Source organism: Microtus ochrogaster, linkage group LG3, assembly GCF_000317375.1.
Source record: "Microtus ochrogaster isolate Prairie Vole_2 linkage group LG3, MicOch1.0, whole genome shotgun sequence".
Taxonomy (NCBI): Eukaryota; Metazoa; Chordata; class Mammalia; order Rodentia; family Cricetidae; genus Microtus; species Microtus ochrogaster.
Window position 1 is genome coordinate 47,405,356 of NC_022029.1, and position 24,688 is coordinate 47,430,043.

The 24,688-nt window shown below is 39.8% G+C and overlaps 1 protein-coding gene across 3 annotated transcripts in view; it reads left to right on the forward strand.

The window, feature by feature from the left end:
• The window catches only part of Itsn2 (intersectin 2), a 116,485-nt gene that overhangs the window by 50,333 nt on the left and 41,464 nt on the right, over nt 1–24,688 (forward strand). For 2 of the 3 annotated variants that reach the window (XM_005360875.2, XM_013351392.2), the window contains exons 17-25: nt 303–383; nt 8,616–8,752; nt 12,018–12,154; nt 13,051–13,148; nt 17,812–17,987; nt 18,280–18,424; nt 19,832–20,034; nt 21,789–21,853; nt 23,498–23,664. In XM_005360875.2, coding sequence (XP_005360932.1) covers nt 303–383; nt 8,616–8,752; nt 12,018–12,154; nt 13,051–13,148; nt 17,812–17,987; nt 18,280–18,424; nt 19,832–20,034; nt 21,789–21,853; nt 23,498–23,664 — 1,209 coding nt within the window. The remainder of the gene's footprint in view (nt 1–302; nt 384–8,615; nt 8,753–12,017; nt 12,155–13,050; nt 13,149–17,811; nt 17,988–18,279; nt 18,425–19,831; nt 20,035–21,788; nt 21,854–23,497; nt 23,665–24,688) is intronic. The other variant, XM_026786018.1, reaches the window with a different exon arrangement.

The window sequence follows — 24,688 nt, forward strand, 5'->3', positions numbered from 1 at the left end:
AGTGTTATATAGTAATTCTTTAAGAAAGCTATTTCTTCATATGGTTTTTATCTTGTTGACTTATTTAGAGTAACATTAGCAACAACTATGGAATAAACAACAGCATGGTGGCTTCAGTTAAGGACAGAAATGGAGGTGAATAATGCTGAGAGTGTGCTTTACATAAAGATATATTCTTTAGAGAAGTTAAAATGTGATTGTTTGTCACTGATGGTCACACAAGCCAGTCAAGTTATCATCCTTAAATTATTTTTTGAATCTGTACATAGTTTAACTGGCCTCTTATCTGCCTTATCTTACAGTGTGGGAATATGGATGACTCTGTTCTTCAGTGCCTTTTGTCTCTGCTAAGCTGTCTCAACAACCTCTTCCTCTTACTTAAGGTTATTTTCTAATATCTAGCTTCCTTTTTCTTTTAGTTACTTTACTGTTTTATTTTTAAACTGTACTATTCTTTGCCTTTATCTGATTATCTTTGTTTGGAATAACATATACAAAATAAAACCTTTTTTTCTTTCTGTTTGCTCTAATATCCTTCTGCTGTCTAATTGCCTGTTTGAGTTTAATGCCAGAAGTCAGGAAGGCTACCCACAGTGTCTTCCTTCATGAGGAATCCCGCCTGTTCCCTTACATTATCTCTGGATTGGGTTAACCAATGGGGTGGGTTGAGAGAAAACAAAGGAGATGTGAGAGTAAATCAGCTTTGTCCTTGAAAACCATTGCTCGAGTTTCGACTTCCTGCTCTCTAGGGCAGGATGGCTTGTGTGTGCCTGCATCCTGATTTTGCATAAGGAAAACTGTAAGGAACCAATAATACGAGGGCATCATTACTTACCAGGCCTTGTGTTCTGACACACACCTGAGGTGTAAGTCATGGGCTTTGCCACTTCTATTACAAAGACTGTTCAAAATATTCAATGATGTCCTTCTTTAATGTAGTGTAAAGAGAGGTGATTTATATTAACCACTTGTCCACCCTTATCGATTCTTATTACACCTTCTACTCAGCGCTAGAATGAGTGGCAGTAGGCAGTTCATGTGTCCACAGTAGTCACACCTCAGCGCTTGCTTTTGAAAAGGTAGGACAGATTTCAAAAGTAGCAGTAGCAAGGTCCCAAATATTGGTCTATCTATAGGATTAGAACATGGCTGACCAGGTTATCTGGTCTTAGAACTTTTGCTACAGATTACATAGAAAAGTAAGTGTGAATCTCTTCATTGTGAAATGAGATTCAGTACAGATTTGTGGACTGTACTCATTCGTAGGGTACTTTCTTATTCTTCTGGTTAGCGTTGGTTTTCTACAGGCCAGCAGATTATTTTGTCTTGCTTTACTTTCTTCCTTCTGCTTCTTGCATTCTAGTTTTTCATTGCTTTTTGAAACTTTCATCAGAGACAATTTAGGACACCAAAGGAGTGTGAAGTGTGTAAGTCACTGGACAGTAAACTTGAGTGTAGCTACAGAAAGCCAGAAAAGAAGCCTTTGTAGTGGTGACCAGCACTGAGGATTTCCACTGACTTCCTCTGAGGACTGCACAGAAAGCACCGTTTCAGCCGAGTAATAAGCAGAAGCTGGATGCTGTGGATCAGCAATGGATGGGCGTGAAGACTGTTAAATGTGCATGAGCAATTCTGAAGAGAGCAGGAAAGTGTGAGGATGAAGGATATTACATGAAGGGACAAAGAAAAACTCAAAGGAGACAAGAAAGGATGTGAGGGGAAGAGATGGAGGCTCTGTGTAAATACGTATGATATTTGATAAAGCCCCGTCCCCAAAAAAAGTAGATTAAGAAAAAGATCCAGAGGCTAAGGAAATGGCTCAATGGGTTATATGTTTGCCATGAAAAGGGCACGCCCACCTGTAATTCCAGTGGTAGGGAGACTAGGTGGTGGGAGACCCTGTCTCAGAAAAATAAGGTGACAGCTGTATCAGCTGTACTCCAGAGAACAGGGCAGGCCCATGCCCCAGGAGTAGTCAGCCAACACAGACTGCACTCCATGGTTTTGTTTGCTTGTTTTCTTTCCTTTTAAAAGTGAAAGAGAATATGAAGTTGGGTGGGTAGGAAGGTGGGGGAGGTGGATGAATCCGATCAAAATACATTATATGAAATTCTCAAAGAATAAGTAAAAAGATTATAATAAGGCAAAAAAACAGTTGATAAAGACATATGATATTGAACTCAGGCCTATGAATACACACAACATACACACACACACAAACACACACATATGAACACACATACTCACACCCTCCAAAATAAGAAGAAAGAAAAGAAAGAAAAATCCAAAGCATAGATTAAAGGAATTCTTTAAAAAGAATACTTCCACAGATGGGAGGCAAAAATCAGTGAGGAAAGGTACTTGCTACCATGCCTGATGACCCAAATTCAACCCCTAGGACCCGTGTGGTGGATGAAGGGAACTGGCTCTGACAAGACATTCTCTGACTTCTACATACATACTGGCATGTGTGTGTGTGTGTGTGTGTGTATGTATGTATGTATGTATGTATGTATGTGTGTGTGTGTATATATGTGTGTGTGTATGTGTATACATGTTTGCACACACACAAATTAAGTAAATACATGTAATTATTGAAGAAATAATTCTTCCAGTGTAACATATGGGGAAAGATTGGTGCAATTCCAACCTGGTCTACAGAGCAAGTTCCAGGATAGCCAGGGCTGTTATATAGAGAAATCCTGTCTTGAAAATGAAAACAAACAAAAAAAGATCAATGCAGTTACATTTGTTGGTAGAAAGCAGGGAGTTTTCGAATATATTGGATCATTGAGCGCATGGAAGGAACAACCACTCCAGGTCAGAAAAAGACAGATGCAAGAGTTCTACTAATTTTGAGATGGGAAGACAAAGGGATTATAGTCTGATGGGCTCTCAGTGAGGTTTTTAGGAAAGAGAGTAGACAGGGGATCAGGAAATTTCAGGATAGAGAAGTCAGCCTTAAGTAGATGCCTTGGTAGGTGGGGGTGGTTGAGTACAAGCTTGGGAGAAGAAAACAATGTGTTGAGCAATGTTAAATACCTATTTCATTCTGGGTCATAAGTTTAAATTGAAGACTACATCTAATTATATGACTTTCCTCCATTAATGTACAGCTGCTTAAATAACACCCAGAGAAGGCTTGTGAAATAGGCTCATGGCTTCATACAGGCTTGAGATTTTATTAGACATTGGCCGATATGAAAGGGAAGGGGAGATACAGATCTAAACACGAGAATTATGGTAAGGATGAACTCTGAAATAGGAACTGGATGAGAAACGATCATAGAAGAGAAGGGGCTGATTAAGAAAGAGAATGAGAAAGTTAGCAGAGTAGGGGTCTCCATGAGGCTGAGAACCCTTTAAAGTAACTGTACCAGGTATAAGAAAGGTTGAGAGCTTTTGTGTGAGGAATAGGGTATTTGGTCAGTGATAGATGTTTTTGATGATAATAGAACCCAAGGTATGCTAGTAGAAATGATCCATTAAAAGAGAATTTAAAAGGTCTGATCTCAGAGTTAGGGTTTTATTGGATCATCAATGCAGAGGTCAGATGTGAATAAATGAGAATCAGTGGCCTGATGATCAATAGATGACATGAAGTCGCATGCATACACATACATGCAGACACAGGTGAGCCCTCATGTGCTATACAAACGCTTCTGTTCTTGTTCGGGAAAGAGATGCACAGAATCTCTAAAATACCTAGTGTGGTAAAACCTACTGCTAGTGACTCAGAATAGAAACTGGGGAAGTGCTTTCCATAGAGGAAAAGCAGAATCTGCCAACACCACAATTGTTAGTTGTACCCTCCAGGTAGGTGTCAGGTATACCTTGGGAAGATAAGTATATAGCAGGAAGTGTGGGCCCGAAGAACCGCTGCAAGGCATGGGGAAGGAACTGGCTTCTGAAGCAAAGCATCTTAAATATGTTTATGCTGTGGACTCCTCTAGATCTCATCTCACAATATTTTAAATGAGGGGCTGAGGGTGTAACTTAGGGTTAGAGCAGCTGCCTAGCATGCACTTAGCCCTAGGCCCAATCCCCAGTGTTATATATGTATTTTAAATGTCATCAAATATAAAAGTTCAAGTATATGTGATTCTATGTTTATGAATTCAAGAAGATATAGTGACAGATAACATTTTAAGTCATAATAGCAGTAATCTGAAATTATAAGAACACCTTCAGTTTCTGTTTACTAAAACTATACAGGGAAAAAAATCTTCAGTTTCTGTTAGTGAAAATGTCGTAAATGTGAGTAATACCATGGTGATTTGTTGCTTGCATCTGACATTAATGGAATTGTTGGATTTCAATAAAAATTAATTTTGTCCCTAGCCATCCATGTACATGGATTGTGAACTCTACTACTAATAATTTTAAAACCTTAGAAATGAATTGGCTCTCAGATTACAAGCTATTGCCCTCCAGTGAAGGCAAAGTGGTTTGATGTGCTGTCTTTCTTGTCTCAGTTATAGAGACTGAGATGATAAGACTCCCCACTTTGATTATGTATTGGTCTCTCTTGATTTTGTTACCTTTTGTACTTACAGATTGGAGGCTTTTGCTAGTGTGAATAGATTTAAGACTGTTGTATCTTACTGTGATAGGTCCCTTTATCATGATATGCTCCTATAGGGAGGCTTCTTGTCTTAGGACTAGTTTTTCTGCCCACAATCCCGGCCCTGGGAGGCTAAGGCAGAGGACTGCAAGTTCTAGGCCACCCTAGAGTACAGTTTGAATACAGTCTCTACATGGTAAGAGCCTGTCTCGGAGACACAAAACAAGTGGAGAGGGGGACTGGAATGATAATCACTTGGCTCAGTGCTGGCTATGCAAGCATGAGACTCCACTGAATTTGCTCCCAGCTATCCACACAGAAGTCTGTGATATGGTTAGAAACCCAGTGCAGGAAGTGACAGATGCAATGTGGGCAGGAGGCAGAGACAGGGTTTTCCCTGGGGTTTTTTGGTTAGACTGCTTATTCTAATTGTTGAGCCTCAGGTCTCAGCAAGAGGCCCTGTCTCAGAAACAAGGTAGAGTCATGAAGAAAGATACTTAGAGTTGACTTCAGGCCTGAAAACATATGTATATGCTTATGCTCATTGCACACATGTAAACATATATACAACACACACACACACACACATAATTTTTTCAAGAATGACATTTCCTGATGTATTACTCTAACAGTGCTGGCTTTCTTTTGCCTTGTTGTCATGATATATCTTTTTCCATACTAATTATAGACTGTTAAATATAGCATTGACATTTTATCTTTTAAATAGCATAGTTATAGTTTATAATTTCAGTTTTATATTTAAATTGAGTTAGTGGGTCTGTTTAATATACTTATTGACAAGTTTGGACTGTGAACTGCATTTCTTTTTTTTTGTTATTTATTTTGCCTCATTTATTTTGTGTTTCTTTTTCTTACCTTTCCTTTTTTTAGTACATCTACTTTGACTTCCTTTCTCTCTCTCCCTTCCCCCTTCCTCCCTTTCTCTACAGCGTCATTCACATATATAATGTACTTTGAGCACAGTCCCCCACCATTATCCTCATCTTCTTACTCCTCCCACAACACCTTCTCCTTCCTAAAAAGTCCTCCTTGCACGTTTTGAAAACCTACTTCATTTGGTTAGGGTTCTACCTGAGCATGGGTAGGGAGTTATTTACTTGAGCTATGACAGCTTAATAATGGCTATACTCACTCTCCCCCAGCAACCATTAACGTTATAGTCCCTTCAGGGACTATAGGGCTAGAAACTGAGGGGTTTTTTGTTGTTGTTGTTGAACTCCCCTCCTTTTTTCTCTGTAACTAGCTGTACCTTCTACTTTTCTGGTAGTTTCTAGAGACTACAATTTACATACTTGACTTATTTGGCATCAATATTAATTTGTTACTTGTATATCTGTATACCATGTACATGCCCAGTGCCTGCAGGGATCAGAAGAGTATGTCAGATCCTCTGAGATTGGAGTAACAGATGGTTGTGAGCTACAGTTGTAGGTGCTGGGAATCAAACCTGAGTCTTCTGGAAGAACAACAGCCTTAATTGCTGAGCCATCTCCCCAGCCCTTTTCCTTAGTTCTTGATGCATGGCCTTGACTTCTGGTATTCTTCAGAAATTTTTTTTTTTGTTGAATCCTATCCAAGCTTTTTATATGAAAAAAATCACAGAAGTAGTAACCTTAATTCAGTTACTGACTGAGCTGGTTCAAAGCGGGACTGGTGTGCTTCTGTGGTGGTTTGGATGAGACTGGCCCTTATAAGTTCATATATTTGAATACTTGGTCATCAGCTGGTAGAACTGTTTGGGAAGGGTTAGGCAGTGTGGCTGTGTTGGAGGACGTGTGTCAGTGGGGTTGAGCTTGAGGTCTCAAAAGCCTAGATCATTCCCAGTTAGCTCTCTCTCTGCCCCACACTTGTGGATCAGATGTATGTTCTAGCTTATGTATGCTTGCTTGCCTACTCCATGTTCCATAACATGATGGCTCTCTGGAACCAAGAGCCCCAACTTACTTTCTAATCCTGAGGTGTCCATGACACATTCAGAGTGTGTCCTCTTCAGGAGGAATTCCAGCTCGTCTACCCCAACCCTTTACAGCAGTAGGTGCTCTCCTTAGCTCGATAGCCACTGCTTTTTCTCAGCTTCTCAGATGGCTGAGTGCCTGGAAGGAGAGAGTGCTGGGTGTCAGGTGGACATCCGTCACCTCCCTCAGGGTTTCTCTCTCTGGCCTCCTGACTTCTCTGGTGCATGCCAGTGTTTCAGAACTTGTAAATGAGCAGTTTTTATGTCGTATTCAACTTCCTAGTTCTTTTTGGAGCCACAAGAATTACTCAGCTTTTGCTGGGAGAGGTCCCGGTTAATAGACTTTTTGTCCATTGGAAGAAGGCCCATTTCAAGGACTCAGGGCCTGAAATAAAACCTTCTTGGAATGTTACTGCAGCTCAATTTTAAAGGATAAATTGGAGGACCAGTGTTACACAGGCTATGATGTGACATTAATTTGAAAGCTCTTTATACCCTCTCAAAATGTGGCAGTCTCCTTAGTCCTGACCCCTGCCACCAAAAGCTAATATTTATTGAGAATCTAACTATGTAGCTTGCAAAACTATAAGCACTTTACCTGAATTAATTCATTTACCCTCCCAGCTGCTCTGTAAGACACATTCAGGAAACTATAAAACTTGGCTGAGATAATACAAGCCATTATTGACAGAGTCTGACTCTAACTTTCATGGACTTCCCATAGAGCCATGCTTCTTAATACTGAGTCACCCTGCTTCTGCTTGTAGTGACCATATCTTTGCTCTCCAGTAGAATGTAGAGGCAACAATACCAGCCACAGCCATGGAGACTGAGAGCTGTGTGAGACTTCACCTGAACGCAGCATTTATGCTGTTGCTGTGTAAGTCCCAGACACTTGGACAGTCTCAGTCACCACACTACCCCTAGGCCAGACCTACATTTACCTCTGACATGCTTGTTCCTGAAAATATATAGATTGGCCTAGCTTGGTATGGAGTTTTGTGACCAGGAGGGTGAGGGGGACACACTTTTTAGAAGACTAAAATGTAGTCAAATATTTTCCAGTTCCCTCCTTTGCTCTTAAATTTCTTTTGATTATTTTAGGGTTTTTTTCCCTTCTCTTTCTCTGTTTCTTTTGTTTGTTTTGTTTTATTGTTTGATTGGTTGTTATTAGTTTTCTCTTTCCTTCAGTCCCCCTCCCCCACTCTTGTTTAGTATTCTGTAGATTCCAAGGGGAAAAGCCAATTCAAAATGGTGGCTATTGAAAGAATACAAGGCTGAATCAGAATAGCGCTGGAAAGGCAATCCCTACGTTGAGCAATGGAGCTAAAGACCAGGTCCCCCTCGTCCTTTTCCCCACCTCTGTCTACAATCTCACCTCTCTGTTTAAGGTCACTCCTGGTTTCACTTGATAGTAAAGGAGCCAGATTTAGTTTATTTCAGTTTAATGAGCCAGAGAAGTTTAGACCAAGAATAAATGATTGCTTCTAAATGGAAATACAGGGAACAGTGAGACCTGCCAAAACCACACGTACAAATCCATTGTGTATGTTTGTGCCCAGTGCTGAGCAGGTGGACACAGAGATCCCTGAGCTAGGCAGCCGGACCAGAGTACTAGGCAAGTTTCAGGCAGAGAGATCTCAGAAAACAAGGAGTTTGGTGGTACCAGAGATGGTGGTACTCAAGGCTGACCTTTGACCTTGACCTCTGACCTACACACACACACACCACAAAATTTTTCTTTAAATGTTACTACAAGCAAATTGTTTTCCATATTTTAATTAATTTCATTTTCTATTGAAAATAATACTTCAAAGAACTGGTTTATTAAATAGTCTTTGTCCTTTATAGATGAACTGATGTGGAAATAGGTGAATTTAGCATGTGTTTGTCTTAATAGGTGCATGAAGTACTTACAGTATTCAAGATTTTATATCATTTAAATAGATATTTTTTAAATATTTAAATCTTTTAAATTTAATTATACTGTCTTAGTAATTTGTTTTAATACAAATGCTATATTATTAAATATGATTAAAATATTTAAGTATTGACTTATTTATATTTTATCCTTAGGAACTGAGAGAAAGCTATAATACACAGCAGCTAGCCCTCGAACAACTTCATAAAATCAAATGTGACAAATTGAAGGAAATTGAAAGAAAAAGATTAGAGCAAATACAGAAAAAGAAGCTAGAAGATGAGGCTGCAAGGTAACTAATATAACTGGTGAATATATTGTGCTATATTGCTATTAAAATTCTGCCAGGCTATGGTAGTGCACACCTTTAATCCCAGCACTGGGAGGCAGAGGCAGGCAGATCTCTGTGAGTTCAAGGCCAGCCTGGTCTACAGCCAGGGTTACACAGAGAAACATTGCCTAAAAACGAAAAAATAAAAACAAAAAAAAAAAAGCAAAGAAATCTAGCTTTGTTTCTCATTGCTTTATTTATGAAAATTTAAAGGGAATTAAAGGATTATTTTTAGATACTAATCAGATTCTAAAATTTTATAAATTCAATTCTTCTTTTAGTTATTAAGTGCTCATTAACCAATTTTATGGCTTGTCAGTGAATGCTAAGGATGTGCACTCAGACCTGGACAGGATTCCTGGTCTCCATTTCCTATCTGAGGGACCCTGGTTAACAGACTGTTTTTCTAAATCTCAGTTTCTTCCTTTGTAAAAAAGATGAAGACCTCGAAGATATTGTAGGCATTAAATGGTGTAGCTGGGACTGCATCTATCTTGTACATTGCACATGATGAACTCTCATTAGCTCTCTCTCCAGTAAATCCATCTGTTCTCTGAAAGATCACTTAAAAACATGGAGTGATTTTACTTTCTGACTCTGTCCTATGTGGCTGCTGCACTTCTCTTTATGACACTTAGATGCTCCGATCGTCCCCACATAGAGCAGAGGAGGGAGAAGGCTGGGACCTCTGAAGCACAGACCTTTCCCTCAGAAAGAGTGTGTGGATTGTTTGGCTTTTTGCTTTTTGTCTTTTGTCTGTAAAATCCTTTGTTTCTCCCAAGTTCTCCTGTGTCAGAAATTAGTATGATTGGTAAACAAGTATTAATAAGCCAGCATTTCTCTGCCCTAGTAAAGAGCAGATGGGTTACACCTGTGGACAGCTAACAGAAACTAGGGAAGGAAGACGCACATTCCCCCTGCTGAACGCCTTCCTTGGGGACTCCAAATGACCAGGGCCTACATGTTTGTGGAGTGCAGCTTCTGGATGCAATGCAGATCCACAGGGGATTCCTGCTCCTCCTGGATTCCTCAGATATCTAGTTGTTGGTTCAGATAGATTCTAGGTATCCTATATCCATGGTTTCCTAGTCCTAGCTAGAGATAATAGAATAATACAGAAGGAAGGGGCCTCAGTTAGTTTGATCCCCAGAACCCATGTAAAAATATGGTGATGGCCTCTACAGTTCCAACTCACTGGCCATCCAATCTAGCCTAATATGAATTCCAGGCCAACGAAAGACACTGGCTTAAAGGAAGTGGGCAGAGTTTTTGAGAATGATACCTGAAGTTGTCTTCTGGTTCCTACAGGCATGATCACACACATACAGGCATGAGCACCTGAACACATACATGCATGAACACACACACATAGGCATGAGCACACACGCATAGGCATGAACACATACATATATGCATTTTTTAAAAAACAATATAAAAACAGTGAAATTCTTTATTTGACACTTACCTTGTGCCACTTAACATTGCACAGAGGATCTATGCAATGGTCACACAGTCATTGAATGAGGATTTTCTGTTGATACATGTAGCTCTTGATAACTGTTCATCTCATAGTTCCTTTCAGGCTTACAATTCTTGTTAGTAACACATATTTTCATTTAATTCATCTGTGGATATTGTCCCACTGTAGTAAACTGAAGAAGTTAGAGAGAACACAAGGAATATAGGATCTTAGCAGTCCAGAGCTTCAAGCTAGTACTGAGGTGTGATTTCTTGGCCATTTGCCCAGGTGTGGTCTTTTTCTTCTTCCAAGCTATTGGTAGTAGATTTTCACATTGTAGATGAGGTATCACTTGGCTCTGGACTAGTTTTAACTTACTAGCTTACCTAAGAAAATTTACCAGAATTTAATGAATTTTCTGCAGTTTTTTTTATGATGCTGTGATAATCAAATCAAGATCACTAGGTCATCTCTGGCTTGGTATTCACACTGTCTGATCTAGTCCCTATATAGGGCATTAATTCATGGCTGTGGATAAGAGAAAATGTTTCTAGAAAGAGAATTTACTTTTATATATCACCTCGCAAAGTCTATACACTCAGACAACAGCATTTTCCCTCCACTTCTAGACTTGTTTTTATGACAAATGACAGTAGAGTATCAGAACTAATATATATTATATAGTTCTCTTACGTCTATTTTTATGACCTCCATTCAAAGAAAGAGTTGCCACTACTATATTTAGTATCTTCCCTAAGCCTCAGCACTGTCAGAATAGCAGAAATTATGGCCAGATGAATCTCTGTGATTGTATAACATTATACCCAATCAAAATGGGAACTTTGGTTTATTTTGAGGCTTACTATTTGGCTTATTTCAGCTTTAGTTGGTGAAGAAATTTGGAGATTCCGTGTAATTTTAAAAATGGAAGGCTCTTAAAATACTTTAAATCTCATACTCCTGTTCATTATCCTGATACACAGATTTCACCAAAGTTGTGCAAAACTTCTAGAGGAAGCACGTTGTGATTGGATGGAGGTTAAAGAGTTTGAAACACATTGAAAGAAAACTAGGCCCAGGGGTCTCTCTGTCTACAGCCTCTGCTAGTCTTGATAATGCTGAGGCCACAAGGAGTAGTTGTGAAGAATCCAGACAGGAAGAAGTTTTATATTTGCTGAATGGATCTCATTCTGTTTTTTTCTTGGGTTTAGAGGGAATTTGAGGTCTGGAGAATTGTCAGGTGTACTCTCCAGCTCACCTTAGTCAGAAGTTTCTCTTTGGCTGACTATTTTCCCTTCAGCCCTCAGCCCCACCCCCCTTTTCCTCCCTCAGCCCCCTTCTCCATCCCTCAGCCCCCCTTTTCCTTCTCTCAGCTCCCTTTCCCATCCATTATCCCCCCTTTCTCATCCCTCAGCCCCTCTTTTCCTTCCCTCAGCCCCCCCTTTCCCTTCATCAGCCTCCCTTTTCATAATCACTCAGCCCCCCTTTTCGCATCCATCAACTCCCTACTTCCCCCTCAGCCCCCTTTTCCCTCCCTCAACTCATCTTTCCCTCCCTCAGACCCCCTTTTACTATCCCTAAGCCCCCCATTTCCTCCCTCAACCTCCTTTTTCCTCCCTCAGCCCATCTTTTCCCGTCTGTCAACATCTCTTGCTAGTTCTCCAGCCAGTGAATACCAGATCATCCAGCATGCGTGTTAGTTTGTTTTGTTTTTTGTGTACCACATATTTGGACACTGTGTAAACTCTTCATTTGTCTTATTTAAAGGAAAGCAAAGCAAGGAAAAGAAAACTTATGGAGGGAAAGTATTAAAAAGGAAGAAGAAGAAAAACAAAAGCGACTTCAAGAAGAAAAGTCACAGCAGAAAACTCAAGAAGAGGAGCGAAAAGCTGAGGCCAAACAAAGTAAGGATGAAGGTAGATCTGCTGAGAGCAACTGAGTGACAGTGACAGATGGAAGATGCTCATCTTTAGGCTAGGAAAGCCTTTTCAACTAGATGTAGGTGGGACTGACCAGGAGTAGACTCCATAACAAGACAAAGACTTTGACTGGTGTCAAAGATCTGCTGCAGTGTTCAGAATCGACATCATCAGGAAGATTTTACTTTACTAACCAGTATGGTTTAGCCACTTATTTAAGGGAAACACAATAAAATTTTAAGCCTTTCACATCAAACTTTTCTCAGAAGGCAGGCTTTTTTTATACAGCTTGGAGTCCATTCCTATCATAGTTCAGTAGTATGCCTACTTCTAGATGAGTAAACATGGAGATTCATAATAGTAATACAGTGTGTTCAAACTTCTTAACAAAATATTTTGAATTTATCAAGTCCAATTCATTTGTGAGTCCTATTTTCCCTTTAGAGCAAACTAGTAGATCTATAGATGTTTCTTCATTTAATCCTGTTTCCTCACTGGTCTCGTTTGTGTACACTGCTTCTCTGTGATCTCACCTCCACTGCTCTAGCCATGTCTCGTCCCCTGCTTAGATGCTTTCCCTGTACACAGCTTGATCTGGCCGATTCCCACACCTTCCCCTAGATCCTTGTGCGCATCTCAGCCTATGAGGTGTCGCTTGGTTTAGCGCCTCCTACTTCACTTAAGATGAACATTCTTTGCTTTACATTGACTCTGTGACTAGTCAAGATATTTAAACCCTAACAAGTCTAAGGCAAGCAGATTCTCATTATACTGTTCAATGCTCATTTTTTTCTTGTAGATTTTAAGAGGCTCTTTGTTGAGTCATAGTAAAGATGTGTATACTCAAAAGTACCAAATGATGGGAATTATCTCTTCCTCAGGTGAGACAGCTAGTGCTTTGGTGAATTATAGAGCATTGTACCCATTTGAAGCAAGGAACCACGATGAGATGAGTTTTAATTCTGGGGATGTCATTCAGGTAAGAAATGAAGCCTTTCCCACTCATGAGTAAGCTAATTATAGTACGTTATGCTATGCTTCTATAATATTAACTTTGATTTTTACAGACCTCTAAAAATATTTTAAAACATGATCTCACTTAGTCCTTGCAGCATCTCTTGGAGCCACACAGGGTAGTTATTACTACCAAACATGAAAACTTACACTCAGACGTATTCTGAGTGTCAGCATTGCGGTGGCAGACGGGAATGGAAGTGTGCCTTTGGTCCTCAGCCCAGTGTTCTTCCTGTGCTATCAGTTCCCATCAGAAAAGCAGCACCACCTCCAGTGTTTTAATAAAGGAGCAGCAGAGTTTGAGAGGCCGCATATCCTCTAGCGGCTGTTAAAAGACATGACATTAAGTTCTGCAGTCCTGACTGAATTTGTTCCAAGGAACAAGTGGTCTTTGTTGTATTATCATAACCCATGTGAGATAGATGAGTAAGAAAATAGAGAATCGTGTTGATAAAGGTAATATGATTTATTGGAAAAGCACAGGCTTTAAAATTCACAGACTCAGATTTTAGTCTCGGAGTGATATCAAGATAATACTCAATAAGCTATTGTTAAAAAAGTTAAATATGCATCCACTATGACCCAGTCATTCTACTCTTAAGTATCTACCTCAGAGAATAGAAAGCACATGTCCTCGTGAATCCAGGTGTCCATAGCATACTTGTTTATAATAGCTAAACACTTGAAACAACTCAGATGTCCATCAGCAGGAAAGTGTAACATGAGGGCCTGCCCAGTTCCCACAGCTGGTAAGGCCCAAAGAAAATCACACAGAGGTCTCCATAAGTTATAAACTGATTGGCCCATTAGCTCAGGCTTCGTATTAGTTCTTATAACTTATATAGCCCATTATTCTTATCTGTGTTAGTCACATGGCTCAGTACCTTTTTCAGTGGGGCAGGTCACATCTTGCTTCTTAGGTGGTTGAGGCAGGACTGCAGAATGAGCTTCCTTCTTCCCAGAATACTCCTGTTCTCATTGCCCCACCTCTACTTTCTGTCTGGTTCTCCCACCTATACTTCCTGCCTGGCTACTGGCCAATCAGCATTTATTTAAAACATAATTGGCAGAATATAATTGTTCCTCACCAGAAAAGCATGAACAGAATATGATATATCCAAATAACTACCAATAAAGAGGAATGGCACTCATATTCAAACATGGATGGATGTAAACAGAGACTGCTTACATTGTCCAGCCACCCAGACCAAAATAATCACACAGAAACTACATTAATTATAACGGTGTTTAACCAATGATTCAGGCCTATTCCTAGCTAACTCTTTACATTTTAAGGTGATAAAACATAGTCATAGCATACAGAGGGAAATCCCACATCAGATGGATCCAAAAACAGTTTATTTACATGTAAGGAAGCAAACAAAACAAGAAAAATACTACACGAGTTTATTCGTTGAAAATGCAAAGTAATGTTTAGAGACATAAAGCAGGCCAGTGTTTCCCAGGAGGGATGGTGAGGAAGCAGAACTTAGGGTGAAGCAAGAAGAAACTGGGGTGATGGGTACCTTATAATCTTGAAATGCATATAAATATGCCAAAACATTACATAACACCTTTAATATAAAATTTATGTTAATCACATCTCCAAAAAGTTGTTTTTAGAAATTGTGGAGGAAAGGAAGGAGCCAGTAGAAGTAGGTGGAACACGGGAGGTGGACATGAGTTAGAATGCAGCAGATGACGTCTATGCATGGCAATGCCATGGTACAGCCCACTTCTTTGTATGTTAACTTTAAAAGTGAATTTTAAAATCCTAGTAGATCCTGCATGTTTTGATGAATGTAACATTGTCAGCAGAATAGTATGTTGTAGAAAGGTTTAGAAAATAAGAGGTGAGAGACGGTTGGCTGCACTGAAGTAAGCAAGTGTGTACTGTGCTAGGTGGAGTTGATGAGCACTCAGACAGCTGAAGAGATACAGTAACATAGTGATGCTGATTACGACAGGCTTAGCAGAAATGTATGTGCATAAATAATACAGTATGGTCATGTTGATTATAACAGTTTCAATGGGAGACTGCTTGGGCCAGAGCACTTTAACCAAATCTGATTGTGAGTAAAGATTATCATGGTTGATGTTATACAACAAACAAACAAAACAAAACAAAAGGCTGCTATTGCTTATGGAGGATGGAATTTAAAAAAAAAAACTGTTTAGTGGCAAAGTCAACAGTTTGGCTATCGACATAGTATAGAGATAAGAGACACAGACTTGTTCAGGGGCTTATGTCTTTGATGGTAAGAATAACAGCAAGCGAAGCTGGTGCCGAAAACAAAGAAGGAAGAAGCTTCTGCCAAAAGCCATCCGTGGCCTCAAAAAGAAAATCTGCATTTCACACACCTTCCAGGGCCTAAGACCCTGCGGCTCTGGAGGGGGCCCAAATACCTTTGAAAGAGTGCACCCAGGAGAAACAAGCTTGATCGCTATGCCATCGTCAGATCCCCCTCCCCCGACCACAGACTCAGCCGTGAAGAAGACAAGACAACTGGTGTTCATTGTGGATGTCAAGGCCAACAAGCACCGCATCAAACCAACTGTGAAGAAACTCTGTGACATTGATGTAGCCAAAGTCAGTATCCTCATAAGGCTTGATGGCGAGAAGGTCTGTGTCCAGTTGGCTCTGCATTGTGAGGCTCTGGATGTGTCAGCAGAATTGGGGTCATCTAAACTGAGTCCAGCTGGCTAATTCGAAATACTCTTTTTTTCTACCATTAAAAGAAAAGAAGAGGAGGAATAGCAGCTTGGAGAATGTAGCCTAGGACCAGGGAGAGGGGCTCAATCTTAGACTTGAGTTTGATGGTCCCAGTGGATGATCTTGTGCTAGAAGTTGAAAGTGTATTAGTCTCCTTTGGAAAAGAAGTCTCTCTTGAGAGAAGAGCTTTGGGACTCTATTCTGTAAGAGCACTGGCCAAACTCTGGGAGCAAGTGGGCCTGTTCAGGAAGTGTGCAGCATGAGGCAAGGAAACCAGGCTTATACTCAGGTTCCATATGTGTTGAAGGTAGTAACCAGAAAGAAGTACAAGAGACATGGTGAGATGGGAGGCCACTATACTACAGGGGAAGAAAGTGTTTGAGGGAAAAAAAGAAAATTGGTTTTTATCACTTAGAAAATAGTACCCACAGGTTTTCCAGTTCAGCTAAGCCCCAAAAGTGACTAACTGTAGGATATTGAATGTTTGCAGGACAGGAAATGTAATCAGCAAAATACTGTATAACTCAGATGTGAGAGATTGACATAGATATAACATAAATGTTAATTATATTTCAATATAAACTATATAACAATACAGAAAGAGTAAGCACAATGAAAGAGAGGTGAATCTTTATATTTTTTTTGTAACTAAAACCCAATAGATAATGTCTAAAGACAGAAAACAAATCCGAGAAGCAGCACTGTAAATAGTATTTGCAGCTGGGCCTGATGCTCAGAACTGTGACCCCAGCACATGTGAGGCCAGGATAGGAGGATCGCCACAAGTTTAAGGCCAACCAAGAGTTCTGGTTACACACACACACACACACACACACACACACACACACACACACACACCTTTAATCTCAACACTTGGGAGGCAGAGACAGGTGGAGATAGATAGATGGATAGGTAGGTAGGTAGATGGATGGATGGATGGATGGAGAGATTAGATAGAGAGTAGAGGAAAAGTTTTTCCAATGTAAACTGTATATGATGATGCTTTTGTTGTAACTTATTTTCATATATTAACTTGGTGTTAATTTTGTTGTTGTTGTTGTTGGGACGGTGTTTCACTATGTAACTCTAGCTGACCTGGAACTTACTCTCTATCCCAGGCTGGCCTCAAACTCATAGAGATCCACCTGCCTCTGCCTCCTGAGTGTTAGAATGAAAGGCATGTACCACCACACCTGGCCTCATATTTTAACTTTGATTAAAATTTTAAAAACTAATTTGTCCATGTCAAGAAATAGTAACCATATGGAGTACACTTCAAGATATAGGCATATTTGATTCCAGCACCTGGGAAGCAGAGGCAGGAAGTTCTCTGTGAGTTCAAGACCAGCCTGGGCTATGTAGTGAGCTCCAGGACAGGGCCAGGTAGAGTTATCATGCCTCAATCCCCTCTCCCACAAGGATACAGGCACAGGACTGGAGCAGAGGGCACGCATTGCTCTTGCAGAGGACCTGGGTTCAATTCCCAACACCTACATGGTGGCTCACAACCATCTGTCTATAATTCCAGTTATAGGGGATCTTAGGGGATCTGATGTCTCTCTTCTGGACTTTGTAGGCACAACACACACACACACACACACACACACACTATATTCCACCGTTCTCTGGATTCTTAGGATGTGTGTGTGTGTATACATACATACATATATATGTATATATATGGTTCACTTACATATGTTAGGGCAAAACTACCACACATGAAATAAAAATAAATAAAGCTTTGAAAAATAAAGGCATAGTTAAGGATCTTCTGAAAAAAAAAAAAAACAAAAAAAGAAAAAGAAAAAAAAAGAAATAGTAACCTAAAAATTTGTAGGAAATACCTTTTTTATTTAAGATGGACTTAATTCTTAATCTGAGAGTAAGCACTAAACCTTTTTTTTTTCTTCTATAGGTTGATGAAAAAACCGTAGGAGAGCCTGGTTGGCTTTATGGCAGCTTTCGGGGAAAGTTTGGCTGGTTTCCATGCAACTATGTAGAAAAATTGCCATCCAGTGAAAAAGCTCCGTCTCCTAAGAAGGCCTTACTTCCTCCTACAGGATCTCTCTCTGCTACCTCAGCTTCTTCCCAGTGAGTTGTGAGCTGACAGTGGGATTCATACAGCTCTGCAGTGCGTGAATACTAATGCATAGCTGTGTCAACCTGATTCTTGATCACGGTTTTAATCTGGGCTGGCTCTGCCAACAGTGCCTTTTGTTCCCATTTTCATCGTGAAATAGGAAATGACCTCATAGTGCATAATTTCTTTTTATCTACAAATTCTGTTTAAACACAGTGTATATTAAACACATGGGTAAACTGGTAGTACTTCACTAGGGTCTAACCAACTAAGTATACTCATATTGAAGTTTTACATTTGCAGACCACTTTGTTCAACTCAACCAGCATCAGTGACTGATTATCAAAATGTATCTTTCTCAAACCTTACTGTTAACACGTCATGGCAAAAAAAGTCAGCTTTTACTCGCACCGTGTCCCCTGGATCTGTGTCCCCCATTCATGGACAGGTATGTTATCTGTAGTTCTGTGTATTTTATTCTTGTCTTTGCTCTGGATTCCGTACATAGACATCCATATTTCCCTCACTTAAACAGAGCCTGTAGCATTCAGTTACATTCTCAGTGTTTGCTCAATAATTCAGTTCCATGAGGATTGAACTGGGGAGGGGCATTGCTTTTTCTTGGCTGGGAACCTTGGTACTTTGGTATATATACTTTGACACATTAGTATTGCTAAAAAGAAATGGTGGACTTCATCACAGTAAAGCCTGAAATACAAATTTCATCTTCCCTTAGAAATCCTTACTACATGGTTATAATTTCCAGCATTTTATTATGTGCTAAAAATTCAAGAAAAACATAAGTTAACTAAAACTCTCTATTAAGTAGTTATAACCTAATAAAGGAATCATTTTCATGCACATGGCTGTGAAGCATGAGAAATGTTATAATAAATGTGTGTACAAAGTTCTGAGGCTTGGAGATGAGAGGGCATCTCAGCTGATCTGTGAGGATTAGTGCATGCTTCCTGAAGGGAAGGTGTCCAAGTTGGACCCTCAAACAGAAGTAAGGCTTCACTAAACCTAGAAGTTTCTCTAGTGAAAGAGCATTGTGAGGAAGGTCACTGAGGTACATAAGTTAGAGGTATTGGAAGAAATGAAACTTGTGCATAGTGTAGTTAGATTACACAACTCTTGAGGAAAGGGTGAAGAAGTCAGGTTGATCCTGGCATGGTGTTGGTGTATACCACCAACACTTAGGAGGCTGAACTTGAAGGACTGAGATTCTCAAGCCAGCCTTGGCTACATAAAGCATTTAAGTCTAGCCTGAGCTATATAACCAAGACTTTGTCTCAATCAGTAAAATATCAGCCTACAAGTAACATTTTAAGATAAGCAGTTAGAGAGGTTAGGGGTTTAATAAAGTAGGTAATCCAGTACTAGACAACTTGGCAGTGAAAAAAACAAAGTTTTTGAGAGAAGCTTACACTTTTAACACTGTGACCAGGTTGATGGCTCAGTGGGTAAACAGTGACCTGCATCTGGGAAAGCTTGCTGCAGTGACATGCCCTTACTGCTGTGGGAGACGGGAGGGGGAAAGGAATCAGCCTGGAAGGGACTCGTGTTATTGCTTGTGGGAAGTGAGAAGGCAGTGAGCATGGTGTGAGGGAAGGGAAGGGGTCCTGGTTGTTAAGAGGGAATAGCAAGGGAGATGCTAAGCATGACCAGGTCTCTAGTCCTTGGGCAACAGGGTTACCAACAGCAGTTAGAAGCCATTGGAAGCTGGAGGACTGGGGATCAGTGTCACTTTAAGTTTATAGACTGACCAGGTTAATATGCTCTCTGTTATATGCTAGGAATCACAAATCGTAGTTACCATGATCGGTTGTTAACTTTTGGTTGCTTTTTGTCCTAGGGGCAGGCTGTAGAAAACCTGAAAGCTCAGGCCCTTTGTTCTTGGACGGCAAAGAAAGAGAACCACTTGAACTTCTCAAAGCATGACGTCATTACTGTCCTGGAGCAGCAGGAAAATTGGTGGTTTGGGGAGGTACATGGAGGAAGAGGATGGTTCCCCAAATCTTACGTCAAGATCATTCCTGGGAGTGAAGTAAAGCGAGAGTAAGCACCTCCGTGTGTTACGTGCAGTGTGGTGGTGGTGTCTTCTCCACATAACCAGAGGGTGATTCCTAGCATGGAAGAAACTGCTTCACATGTTGTGTCTGCGTTAGGATCTTTCACTTTAACCATTTCAAATTTGTGAAGGTTTCAAAACATTTGATTTCTAGACTTTTGTTTTCTTTTTATCGTAAGACCAGTTAGAAAAATTACTTTTCATTTCACTTGAAGCATTTCTCCACTGTTTACTGAAATTTTTCAATATTTAAAGGTTTCTTTACTGGGGTCATGCCTGAACCTCTAGGGCTCTTTAAGCATAACCTCCCTATTGTTCATAGCATATGTCTTCATAGTTACTGACTTTTTTGACCAATATTCCTAATTAAGTCATCAGCTCATGAAGCTATAATCTGTTGTCTCTTTTGATCCATTTTTTCGTATCTACTATAATACTAATACATAGTAGCTACTGAGTCATCTTAGCTAATTGAATGAGGACAGGAGAGCATGAGTGAGCAAAAGAATGAAATCACAAATATGCAAAACCCCAAAAATAACTCAACTGAAATCTTAAGTCTGTGGGGATGTCAGATTGCCAGCTGGCTCTAACTCGGCAGTAGGCACAGATGTTAGCTGTGGGTAACTGTCCCCTGTGTCAAGCTTATGTCCTAGTTGCACTATTTTCACCAGCCTGTATTATCTTCCAATTTCTGATTAAATGAAAGAATTAAATAGACAAATTAAGCTCTTTGGTGCTGCATGTCTGCTTGTCAGTATTTAGTTCAGATGTAGAAATGAGCTGCTCGGGTTGACTGGAATTTTGGATGGATGAAGTATAGAAATCACAATACATGCCTAGCATCTCTATGAGAGACCCTTTATAGCAATTATTGTATTATTCTATAACATACTACAGAGAAGAAAACATAAACAAAAAATAGATTAGGTTTAAATGTTTTAGAGGCCATTTCCCCCATAAATTTCTGTTCAATTACTGATCCTTTCTAAGAGACAAGTCATGTTACTTAAAAGCTTGCAGCAGAGCTGGGCATGGGTGTACATGCTTATAGGTTCAGCAACTTAGGAAGTTGAACCAGGAGGATTTCTTGATCTTACAAGTTCAAAAACCAGCATGGGCAACATAGAAGACCTTGTCTCAAAACAAACAAAGCACATACCACAAAAAAAGAGCAAGCAAAGCCTGCACCAATGGAGACATTAGAATTAAGCAAGGCAGTCCCATTGTGAGGTTTAGTAATGTTCCCTCTGTGCCACCCCATAATTCAGTTGCAGGTCCTGGGGAGTCCTCTGTATCCCCTGGGTATCTAGATCTTGAACATGATAGTTCTTCCAAACTTTTGAAACGAGCCTCCTGTATTAACATGAAAATTACTATTTACCTATTATGAGATTTTTTAAATATTATTTTTATATTGTAAGATGCAGTAAACTCTAATCAAATAATAACATTCTCAAAACACTGTCCACTTATTAGTGTGCATTCTGTTAGTTAAATTCCATATAGAGCAAAAGCTATATTTTATTGAAGTTATTTTAAAATGTAGTGGTTTATAATTAGACAGGTCTTGGTCTAGGAGGATTTGGTATATAGGACTACTCCTGTGTGCACAGAGATGGCAGTTTAGTTGAGGGAACCCTAGATTCTGCTAACCCTGTTAAAGTCTTAAGCTCACCTTTCTTGTGCTTCTGCCCTCTGCGTGTGTGAATCTGTCTTATTTCTCCATTTAATTTGCTAGGCCAGAAGCATTGTATGCGGCTGTAAATAAGAAACCTACCTCCACAGCTTATCCAGCTGGAGAAGGTAAGCTCTGGACAATTTGTATTAAACAGGAATTAGCTTAGTTATTATTTTAACATACATTGTTCTCCAGTTCTAGTTCTTTGATGTTTTTGAAATTAAGAAAACCTGCTTCTCCTTACGTCATATGAATATTGAAGATACAGAAAATATATGGCTGAAAATTCTTAGCATATTTAGAGTTGGGCCTACAGAAATTCAGCACAGGGGCTGGGATGATGGGTCAGTGGTTAAGAGCGCTTGCTGATTTTGAGAAGACCTACATTCAGTTCTCAGCACCCATATCAGACTACTTACAACTGCCTGTAACTACAGCTCTGGTGCCCTTTTTGGCCTCTGTAGAAACCACACACGCACACGTAAATAAAACTAATTAAGAGTGACGGTGCGTGCCTTTAATCCCAACACAGTGGCAAAGAATAAGAAAGGGCTTCTCACAGACTGAAGAGAATGAGCCAACCATGACCTTGCAACTTAGGAAATGAGGTCCCCAGAGAGGCTGGCTCCATATCTGCACTGCAGACTGAGTGTGGAGAGGAGTGTAGGAGAGCTTGGGTGCTCTTCCTTACTGTGATTTTTCTTAGACCTTGTAACCCTTGTAGTTGTAGTAAACCAGCTAGGCAGAGTGACTCTGGGAGTGAGAATAAGTAGGTTTCAAAGTATGTTTCTGACAAAAGACCAGATTCTGTGTTGACAAATATACATAAAAATAGAAAAATAAAAAGACTTCTAGCCAGGCAATGGTGGCTCACACCTTTAATTCCAGCACTTGGAAGGCAGAGGATCTCTAAGTTCGAGGCCAGCCTGGTCTATAGAGTGAGTTCCGGGAGAGGCTCCAAATCTACAGAGAAATCTTGTCTCAAAAAACCTAAATAAATAAATAGACTTCTAAAACACAGATGTTGTTTCTTCAAAGTAGTAGTAACCATAGGAACGAGAATCAAAGACAGTATAAAACTGCAGACCTATCTATCCCATGAGGTCATTCAGTAACAGAGATTCATCTAGAATCTGCTTGGAGCCAAGCAGTATGCTAGGAGCTGGAGCCTTGTAGCAGGACTTAATGTTTTTGTAACTGTGTACAGAACAATTAAAGAACAAAGATTAGGGTGTATTTTACATGAAAGGTTTAAGAGATCATTTTGACTCCATTATTACCAAGTAGCACTCCCAGTAAGCCTCAGTTCCATTATTTGTAGACATACTATATGTTTGTAGTTTGGGATAATTCTTTGTTACCAAAAAAAAAAAATTGACAAAATGGGCACACCTTTAATCTCAGCACTGGGAAAGTAGGGTCAGGTGATCTCTGTGAGTTCCAAGTTAGCAAAGAATAGCTACATAGTGATAGTTTCTCAACCAAAACAAACAAAAGATTGACTATTGATAGTCTTGTTGTAGCACAGCCCACTGTCCCTGCAGCCTAAGCAATAGTCTTTCTTTTCTTTAACAAAATAACAGCAATTGAAAAAACTGTAAAGCACTTCATAACATTTGTTAGCCTTCACCTAGACAATTATTAAATTATTGCTTTGGTTCTGTTTTCTGCCTGAAGACCTTGTTTGAAGTTTGTAAGGCTCAAGGTCACTTTCTTTTTTACATCTGTAGTCTTAAAGTCCAGACCGTTGCCTTTCCTTGTTCCCACAGAGTACATTGCACTTTATCCATACTCAAGTGTAGAGCCTGGGGATTTGACTTTCAATGAAGGTGAAGAAATATTGGTGACCCAGAAAGATGGAGAGTGGTGGACAGGAAGTATTGGAGAGAGAACTGGAATCTTCCCTTCCAACTATGTCAAACCAAAAGATCAAGAGGTAATGGTCTTTGTGTTAAAATAAAAGCATTCCGTTGTTACCAATCCATGTTCACGCTAATACGGAGATCTACAGTTGTCATCTTGCTGCTTTCATCACAAGGAAACTGCTCAAAGTAGCTCTGACCACATAGGTTTTATTTTGGAGTTCCAGTTAGAAGATAAGGGGCACAGGATTCACAGAGTAAGTAGAGTATGAGGGATTGATAAAACTGAGCCTAATGGTCACCAACACTAAGAACTGGCTCCAGAGTCTGCAGAACTTAGAAGAGCCACCTGGCAGGAGTCTGCACCAGCCCTAACTCCACGTGTCCACATTCTGCAGTTCCTGCTGCTTCCTCACACCCTATTCTGCTGTAATGTGGACCCTTCTGGCTATTGTAGAGGATCAGGAGCCCCTCAAAGGGGTTAAGTATGTGAGTCAGACCTCAGTGATCTTTACCATATTAGAAATTAAAGCTGAAATTGCTTAAACACTTACTCATTTTAAATTACTAAATTCATTGTCTGAAAATATAAGAAACTTTTGTGAAAAAATAACTCAAATTTTCAAGAAAACTATTCAGTGAGAAGAGGGGTATAATTTTTATTTCTGTGAACCTTTTATGGTTGCTTTTATGGTAAGTGAGGAAAGACCCCATATATGTCTCTATATTCAATCTGGTTTACACTGAAAGTAATCTTTTTATCATTGGGGTAGACATAGGTAGGTCTTACATAACTCAGGCTGTCTTCATGTTTGCTACAAATCTGAGACCTTGAACTCCTAGTCTTGGGAGGTATGTGGGACCTCCCAAATGAAGCTATTACAGGTGTCTGTCACTAAGCTCAGCTTCAGTGCATTTGGTATTCTCTTTTGGTTGAAATATATGAAGAACATAAGACCCCATGCAGATATGAGGGTAAAAAGTATTTTAATATCTGCAGATGTCTCTTGGTAGTCTAATTCTTCTACATCAGAATCTGGTGCAGGGTGAACTGTTAGAGATTAGTTGTAGCTCTAGTAGTTAGAGTCATGTCAGTAA